Source organism: Manihot esculenta, chromosome 1, assembly GCF_001659605.2.
Source record: "Manihot esculenta cultivar AM560-2 chromosome 1, M.esculenta_v8, whole genome shotgun sequence".
NCBI lineage: Eukaryota > Viridiplantae > Streptophyta > Magnoliopsida > Malpighiales > Euphorbiaceae > Manihot > Manihot esculenta.
In genome coordinates this window covers 42,055,090-42,063,621 of record NC_035161.2, presented here as the reverse complement: position 1 = coordinate 42,063,621, position 8,532 = coordinate 42,055,090, and the positions used below count along the sequence as shown (strand labels likewise).

At 32.4% G+C, this 8,532-nt stretch overlaps 1 protein-coding gene and 1 long non-coding RNA gene across 6 annotated transcripts; one reads left to right on the top strand and one right to left on the bottom strand.

The window, feature by feature from the left end:
- The first annotated feature begins 426 nt into the window (after positions 1 to 426).
- Positions 427 to 2,206, top strand: LOC110616099. The gene is made up of 3 exons (XR_002488146.2): positions 427 to 1,302; positions 1,393 to 1,852; positions 2,076 to 2,206. It is a non-coding gene; the product is annotated as an uncharacterized LOC110616099 (long non-coding RNA).
- Positions 1,914 to 6,997, bottom strand: LOC110616079 (glutathione S-transferase zeta class). 5 transcript variants are annotated; one of them, XR_006348285.1, is made up of 13 exons: positions 6,840 to 6,997; positions 6,659 to 6,740; positions 6,417 to 6,473; positions 5,675 to 5,760; positions 5,283 to 5,354; positions 4,781 to 4,834; positions 4,603 to 4,678; positions 4,115 to 4,176; positions 3,640 to 3,699; positions 2,943 to 3,037; positions 2,777 to 2,855; positions 2,376 to 2,442; positions 1,914 to 2,264 (listed from the first exon to the last, which is right to left on the bottom strand). XR_006348285.1 is itself a non-coding variant. In XM_021758397.2 (11 exons), exons 1-11 carry the CDS (start codon positions 6,855 to 6,857, stop codon positions 2,852 to 2,854), a joined length of 666 nt encoding a protein of 221 aa, XP_021614089.1. In that variant the 5' UTR covers positions 6,858 to 6,997; the 3' UTR covers positions 2,594 to 2,851. The 5 variants fall into 5 exon arrangements, 4 of the variants coding, with proteins under 4 accessions (XP_021614089.1, XP_043805755.1, XP_021614098.1 ...); XM_021758397.2 differs by lacking the exons at positions 1,914 to 2,264; positions 2,376 to 2,442 and having other exon boundaries at positions 2,594 to 2,855; XM_043949820.1 differs by lacking the exons at positions 1,914 to 2,264; positions 2,376 to 2,442 and having other exon boundaries at positions 2,594 to 2,855; positions 6,417 to 6,587; positions 6,840 to 6,921.
- Between the last annotated feature and the right edge of the window lie 1,535 nt (positions 6,998 to 8,532).

Below are 8,532 nucleotides of genomic sequence, written 5' to 3'. Positions count from 1 at the left end.
TAATTGTTGAATATTAGTTACTCATTTGTTTAATATTCTTATTTATCATTAGGCCATATTATCAGAAAAGGATATGCAAGTTGTGAAAAATATGCAACTGCTTGTGGGATCGTCTGTCACCAAAAAGACATAAAGCAGTTTCTCTCTCAAGTTTGATAACCAGAAGGTGTGTGCGCATATCTGAGATGCTCATTCAAGATTGGTATGGCATGCTACATTTTGATTTAAAAAAGGTCACGGCAACAAGGTCTAATAGTTTATACATATTCCTTTTGCTTCTCACACAAAGCAAGCGGCGAGAAAGGATCGAACTGGTGAGCAAGAAACATCGCAACTTTTTCGATTTTATCCTGTGTTAGAGGTATGAATCAAGTCACAAAAGCATGCCCTTATATTTTATCCTACAATAAAGATTAGGACGATACACCAAGCAGTGGGTTAAAAGCTTCTAAAATAAAGGACTGTTGCCTGCTCACTTCAAAGATGTCCTAAAGAATCATGAGTCATGACCCTGTCCTTTTATGGAACTGGAATGTTGGCAAAAAAGAGAATAATGCCATGTTGTGTAAAAGACTTTTAAAAATAGTTTCACACTTTTTAAAGATCCTTTTTTTTAATGAGACTTGCTTGATTTAACTATATTTGTTTTGTAGCTAGGTCATAGCGGTCACTCAAATAGGAAATGCCTTGCTCCTCTAGTCTTTCTTTGTTCACTTACCCATTTTCTTACAATGAATGGAATGATTAGATCAATAGTCTCAAAACAGAGGATTTAGTAGGAAAATATACGAGTCCCCTTCATCAAATGTGGAAGTTATTTGGCAGTTGTTTGTCCATAGTGGAATCAAGTAGCAACAAAAACTAAGATCATTATGAGAAAAGTACTGTTGGAATCTACTAACGCCATCCTATTAAAAGCCATTTTCCCCTGGCACGGCTGATGCAAACAAAATTAGCTTTCAAATTTGTACTAGTATTTCAAATTGCACTTTATTCTATAACATGTTTAAGAGAAGAAAAAGGAAAATTACCATTATTTTGTGATTCATGAATGACAGATATTAGATGATATAATTTCTTTTGCAGGAGCTTATTGGATCTGTTAGCAAAGGAGAATTGTCAAACAAATGAGTATTCATGTATGAATGTACCAAGTTCGACTGCTGAGGTGACGTCGAAGAAAGCATCAGCACGGTCAAGAAATGCTCCTGTTGCTCCAGAAAAAAAGACCCCACATTCAATGAGATCAAGACGAACTGCAAATTGGGCTCGACCTAATCATTATGATGATGGACACTCCAGGTAAGGTAGTTCTTATATTTCTTTGTTTGGATATCTAAGATATTGTGCCTTAAACACAGGGCTATGCGATCTGATGAATGCGATTTTCAGGAAGAAATTTCAATCTGTTCTTCTTCCACGCCCAATTCTTCCATAACACGTTTGCTGCATTATATATGGTTGCAATAGACTGCTGCTGAAAGCAGCTTAAGATGTTTTTGCCCATATAGACGACTTTTTTTCGTATTTGTCTGTCAATGACTTCGGCAGTGATTTGGTCTCGAAGAATGCAACTCTAGATTTGAAGAAAGTGGGACGGCGTATTTTTGTATTTATCATTGGTGGGGCAACTCGATCTTGGGTAAGACTTATCAGGCATTTCTCAGTTTTGAATTGATAATTGGATATGGCCAGCTTGTTTCAAGTTGCTTTGTCATGTTTGGGATATTTAGTGGTGGCGTTACGGAATGTAATTTTTCAGCTACGAGCTTCCCACAAGCTCACAACCAAACTCGGAAGCGAAGTTGTTCTCGGTTGTACTAGTTTGGATGATCCTCCACAGTATACAACGGTATCACATGCTTATTAATGATGATTGTTATACGAGTCATGATTTTCAGAGTTCTCTTTTGTTTTATTTGTTTGGTTTTTTTTTTTTTTTCTCCTTTAACTTTGTTTTAATACAATAATTTGTGGGACATTGATTAGAAGTAGTTCAATAAAAGATCACATCGTAATTCAGTTTCAAGCTTTTATATAGTTCTGCTCGCTCATTAATTTCCTGCAAATAACAGAAACTGAAGACGCTGTCTGAAGCAGTAACAGAAGTTCCACACGATCACTACGTATGGAAGATTGAACAAGGCTGGTTTTGTTTCTCAATAATCACGACGAACTGGCAGCAAGTATAGCTGGAGAGCAGCCGGCCACATTGTGCATCCAGCAATCGTGGGTTTGCCTGGATTCTTTTGTTCACATCAGGACTGTGGAGAGGAAAAAGCAAAAAGTAATTTGTAATCCAAAATTATTTTAGGGGCTTTAGGATGGGCCATGGGGATTGAATCAGCCCATTTGTGTAATACAGATTATTGTACCTATATTGTAGCAATACGCCGTTTCTATCTTACTCCTGCACAAGCACTCTTTCCGGATTTAAATAATCTGTATTACAAACTAATCAATGTAGCTTAAAAGTAATGATAATCTCTAAATATGATATTATTTAATTCTTTAACATTGCTTCTAAGTACCACACAATTTTGACCATTGAGAAATTTATTGAGTAGCATATTGAAAATAATGCACACTCAAATTTGAGCTAGCTAAAATGGTTCTGACTCTTTCATTTGCAAACAAACAAACAAAAACGCAAACAAAAAATTCTGACATACGTCTTTAATACAAGACATAAAGTAACACTTACGTTTAATGCCAAAAAGGTAATAACTGAGACAAAGAATACAGTTAAGATATTACATCCTTGCCATAGACAGACCTCTTGGATACAACAGCTGGTAGTAATTCAAACACAAGTACATAAGATGCAACATGACAACCTCCAAATTAACCCTTACCTGCCAAGATATAGCCAGCCTTGTAAGCGTAACAATTCAATTAGCTTATGTAATCTAAATTTTGTTTGAGGTGAAAACAAAACTTACTGCCCTGCATCGGGTTGCGATTGTGGTAGTGAAGCTATGAACTCCGGTAAGCCCTTGTATGATTCATATATCCTAGCTAAAGTTGGAAACTTGGACTGCAAAAGAAAAGGCAAAAAAAAAGAAGCTTTTGACTATCCATAATATAATAATACCACCATTACTGTAGGTCTGCAACTTAAAAGATTCTCATATTTCAAGATCATAACCAATGGATGACAGACTCCAGCCCTCATCGGCTCCATTCTTCCACTGATTCGCACACCCTATCGAATTAATCATATGCTAAAATCCTTCACAGATCACATGCACTCAGCCTATTGATGTAAATCAACATGAACTTAACAAGAAATATTCCCACAGTACGCAATCTTTTAGCCTCAAACCTTTGGCCTTCTTGCATCCCTCAATTACCACTTTGCAAAACTTGCAGCCTGATTATAATAGTTCTATCTCAGACATAAAAGATTTTTCCATCCTTATTTTATTTTATTTTTATGGATGTACATATAAGGTTTACTCCACAAATTGATAAGTCATTCATGTGATTTCAATAACAAATAAAACTGAATAACTAATAATAGAACAAACATGAGAATTGCAACACAAGCAGCAGCAGCTCTGAAGCATAAACAGTGAAATAGAACGAGTAATGAATTGCCAAGGTACATACAAGAAATAATAGAGCGAAAAGTTTTACCATATCAATTTTGAACCTCATTATAGCGACAGCTATCTGTGGAGCCAGAAACACGTCAGCCTGCCAAAGAAAACACTCCTGTAATTAGCTTACTCTACAAGGTTTTCATAATATTAAAAGAAAAAAAAAATGCCATCATCAATCTCTTTTATTTCTCCTAATATTCAAGTGTAGCATGCCAATCTGAAATAACTTGTTGGATTTATAAGAACTAGCTTGGCGTGAAATTTGGATAAAAAAATCGACAAAAACTATTAGCAAATGATTTGTTGAGGGAAAAACCAAAAAGAAGAACAAGAAGAAGAAGAACAAAAATAAGAAATGTTGTGATCCAAAATGCCTTTCGTTAGGACACAAACAAACCTTCACCTGCACTATCTATTTCAGAACTACAAATTGAGCTCTTACAAAGAGTGCGCATCAATAAAGCATAGCCTAAAAAGCAAGCAGATAAAGAGAATATTAAAAAAGAGACCATATATACTGCTTCTCCTGTGGCATAACTGCTTGCAAAATCTTTCAGCAACCTCTCAAGAGCTAGGAAAAGAAAAAGAATGAAACATTCATGTTAAATGGAAAGCATAGGCAAGATTCCATAATTTGAAAACAAATGATCGTAAAAGACAACTCAAGAAAAAAGAAGGCACAGAAATGTACTAAGCATCTTTAATGATTTTGGACTTAGCATGCTTGTTATTGAGGTTTTGTTTGCCATGCTTAAAGAATTGGCCATTTTCATCCAGTAGTTTCGTAACAAATTGAGATGCCATACACATTTATTAAGATTTGTAAATCATGTGGTTTTAGTTTTGTTGACTTCCATTTAGCAATAATTTCTACTTTTTTACTTACATATGACCATAAAGTTTTCAAAACCTTAATGAAATGGATAGAGCTCATTATCTCCCAAGAAAATACTGAGAGAGAGAAAAAAGGAAGAATGCCAGAAACAAAAATGCTTACCAAGGAAACCTTTTTCAATACTAGATAGAGCCCATAATAATGGCTCTTCAGGACCTATTTTTTCTTCGAGATATTTCTGTAAAAATGGAGAGATATTATGGTCAATCTGTCCATTTGTGAAAATAGAGAAAACACAAATAATTTGTGCCAAAAAAGAAAGGAAAAAGTAGAAGTAAACCAGCATTGACACCATATGTAGAGGTTGTATGCTAGAGCTGATGATGCTGGCAGCCTATGACATGACAACCATTTATCATGGTTGCACGAGAAGGATCAGTTGATAAAACAAATCTTGGAACCTTGCAAATATATCTCAATCAACTTAATTATGATATTGTTCCAAATTTGATTGATATTCTTTTCTAAGGATGAAGTAAAGCCCCCCAGGAGTCCGTAATTTCACGAAATGCTTGCAATCCGTGAAGTCAAAAGCCATGGAATCATCAAGTTCAGAAACTTTCAAGGCTTACCACCTGTCATCATTCACATGACTACGGCATGTAGCTTCATGCAATGTATATCATATGATTTAAATTGGGATCTATATTTTATGTCAGAGTAAAAGATGTGAGCCATAGAACAATGCCTTAGTATACTTGTCTACTCATCTTGACATCATCGGATTTACATTCTATAATTTCAGACTTCACGTTGAAGCAAGAGAGAAGATAACATCTCACCTGCAGATTCAAATATCTTCTCTGAGGATCATCTGGCAACAATGCTTTTTGAGGATACTTTTCTTCCAAATACTTGTCATAATAATATTATTAACATGAGCTAAAATATCATAAAAATAAAGGCACTATTAAAACCAACACAACACAGCAAAATGTCCTGATAAAATGAATGTCAACATAATCTATTACATATGATGATCCATTAATTTGTTAGATCAAGAAAAAATTCTGTGCAGTCACAAAGTCACAATTGAAATGGAGATGAATAATGTGCCTTCCTTTGGTATGAGTCAACATTCAGTTATTCCATACCACAAGTCTTGCATTAATGTGGTTCCTTATTTTCCGTACACATAAAGGGATGTTATGTTTTTGAAGTAAAGAACACTAACCAACAATATCGCATAAGAGTCTGAGACCACCACATCACCATCAACCAACACGGGAACATAATGAAGAGGATTTAACTGTTCAAACTCTGTGACTCATGCACAATTGTCATCAATCCATGGATTTCCAAACTAACCAAAAGAATACTTATCTACTTCTTTAAATATACAAAAATATTGAAGGAAACAGCTCATATCGATGTGGTTCAACTCGAATCCTTTGTATTATTTAAATAAAAAGGAAGGAAATTAGTGATGGTAAAGGCAGTTATATTACATGTCCCATGCAAGAGACAGGAAGTTGCAACAAAAAATACTCTTCTTTCCATGAAAAAAGTGAACAGTAACAAGAAAAACGAGAAATGAAAACAAATCGTCAATCTCTTGAAACTTTCTTTTTCTCTAAAAAATAGGAAATAAATGTTGAAAACAAGACAAATAAGTGCAATGCATGTGCTTGGCCTTTGCTCTTTACAAGCTCTCACATTTCTACAATTTGTGGAGCAATTTATATTATGCAATTAAAGGCATACATTAAGACCATGTATTAATCTGAATAATCCATTATAAACATTTGATTACACGGTAGACTGATGATGCAAATATATGGTATCCTGGAGTTCATACATGATCATGGATTAGAATCCATTAATTTAATTTTTCTTCAAACATATTCATTATAAACTTTTCCTATAATTTCTCCAAATCTGAGTAAGACAAGGGCAAAAATCATTTTGGTTCTCACCTGGAGAAAATTGTTCTCCTTTTGCAAGGTTTACTGCTTTGTACTCATAAGAAAGCCCTTCCATCGACAGAAACAATCAAATAAAGACCGATCTTTAGAAATCATAACAGGTATAAAGGAAAGCAACCAATATTCACTTAAAAGAAATGCAGATCGAGATGGTTACAGTCCCTGTGAAACAAAAATGAAGACACATTCAAAAAACAAATAGCTAGAAATGGTCCTTGAGTGTTAAGTAGTACCTTTCAGGTTTAGAGCAAAGCGGACACGCCATGCACAGGAGCTCTGCCAGTAGGAATACAGAACAAGATTCGGCGATGAAGTCTGCTAAACGAATTGTAATAAGAGTGAACGAAAGAAACAAAAAAGATTCAAATGCTCAAATTAACCCTAACTTAAGAACGATGATAAAAGAAGAGTCACCCGGCATTTGCATTCCATTAGGCGGAGCAAGACGTCACACAATCCCTAGGAATGTTGCGGAACAGACTGATAGGGTTAACCTGTTGAAATATATATGAAACATGTATAATTTTACCATAAATACATTTTTTTATGGAGTAAACATAATATATATCTATTGCTCAAAAATATTATTAGCAGGCTAGGCAAATATAAATATATACATTCATATTAAATTAATTCTATTTGTCTAACATCCACCAGAAGTGGATGTATGTATAAAATTTAAAATAAGACTGATAAACTAAATTAAAAAAAATTAATTAATAAAGTATATGGAGTGAATATGATTAGCTGATAATAAATAATAAATAATAAATGAGAATAGATAATATTTAATATTTAATTAATGATATCACAGGATATATTAAAATAAATTAGTTGAATAAATATAATCATTTTAAATAATATTATTATGCTCCAGTTTAAAAAAATAATATTATTATGCTAGAATATAAAATTTTGGCAACATAAGAGCAATACAGAAATTTTAACTATAATTTTAGTCTAAAGTAAATAAAATTGTATTAATCATATACATGTATAAAGTTACTCAAAAGAGACTATCCAATATGTTCAAAAAACTATATAGATAAAGTGTTATTTCAAATACGGTATAAATATAAGATAAATTGAATCACTTATCATTAAGTTATTATATAAAATATAGTCTGCCACCTACCCACTAAATTAGATCTTCACTTAGAATTCTAAAAATATGATGGATTAAATATGAAATTTAAATAGTGGATTGTAAAGATGGAATGTGAAATACATAATTAAATTTTAAAAATCAGACTTCCTCTTAATTTTTTAAAAGTTCAACCAGCTCAATACTTCTCAATATGATATCCATTTAAGATTTTCTATTGCATATTTATAATAATTTCATTTATTTTAATACAGTCATTTAACTTCACTTTTAATATTAAATTTTATTTTATTTTTTTTATTTTTTTAACATAAAGGGGTGAAGATGGCTTGCTCTGGTTTTAGTTTTGGGTGTTTTCCTGAAAACAGAGCAAGGAGTAGATGAGAATTTTAATTTTTTTTTAAACAAGTGGGCCCATCCTCTTTTGTCTTAGTTGATCACTGTCTTACACAAGAAGCAGAAGCAGACTATGTACCAACAGCTCGAAGGAGGAATAAATGGCAGAATAGCAGCTCAAGACAATTTTTCCGTCTTGTTGCCACGTTAACTTGCCTTTTTATTTTCCTCGTTTCTTTTTGGTAAAATTACAACCAACCCCTTTATTTTAGGATATTAATTAATTAGAAATATTATTTTTAAAAATTATTAATTTAGTAATTACATTTTTTATTTCTTTTAGTTGTCAGTTGAATATTAACTTGAAATTTGAAAATTAGAAATATATATTTTTCATTTTTAAATTGTCTAGTTCCATAAAAGTAAGGAAAGACTAATAATAAATAAAATAAAATAAAATATGAAGACTAATAAATATTTTTAAAATAAAATTATCAAATATTAATTTTGTTGAAATATTAATTTAATTAATCATTTGATTTATTCATACTTCCTTCCAAATTATCCATGCAAAGGTGAAACTATTTTAACAAAAAAATCATTATCTCTAAAAAAAATATTTATTTTATTTTTATAAGAATAAAAATATATAGTACATATAGTTTG

Bases quoted from the DNA above. Each gene is read 5' to 3' on its own strand.
- LOC110616079 (XM_021758397.2), bottom strand. The intron at 4,835-5,282 runs GTGAGATGTTAT...GTCATGTCATAG, and splicing joins GAAGATATTTGAATCTGCAG to GCTGCCAGCATCATCAGCTC. The intron at 4,177-4,602 runs GTAAGCATTTTT...TTCTTTTCCTAG, and splicing joins TATTGAAAAAGGTTTCCTTG to CTCTTGAGAGGTTGCTGAAA.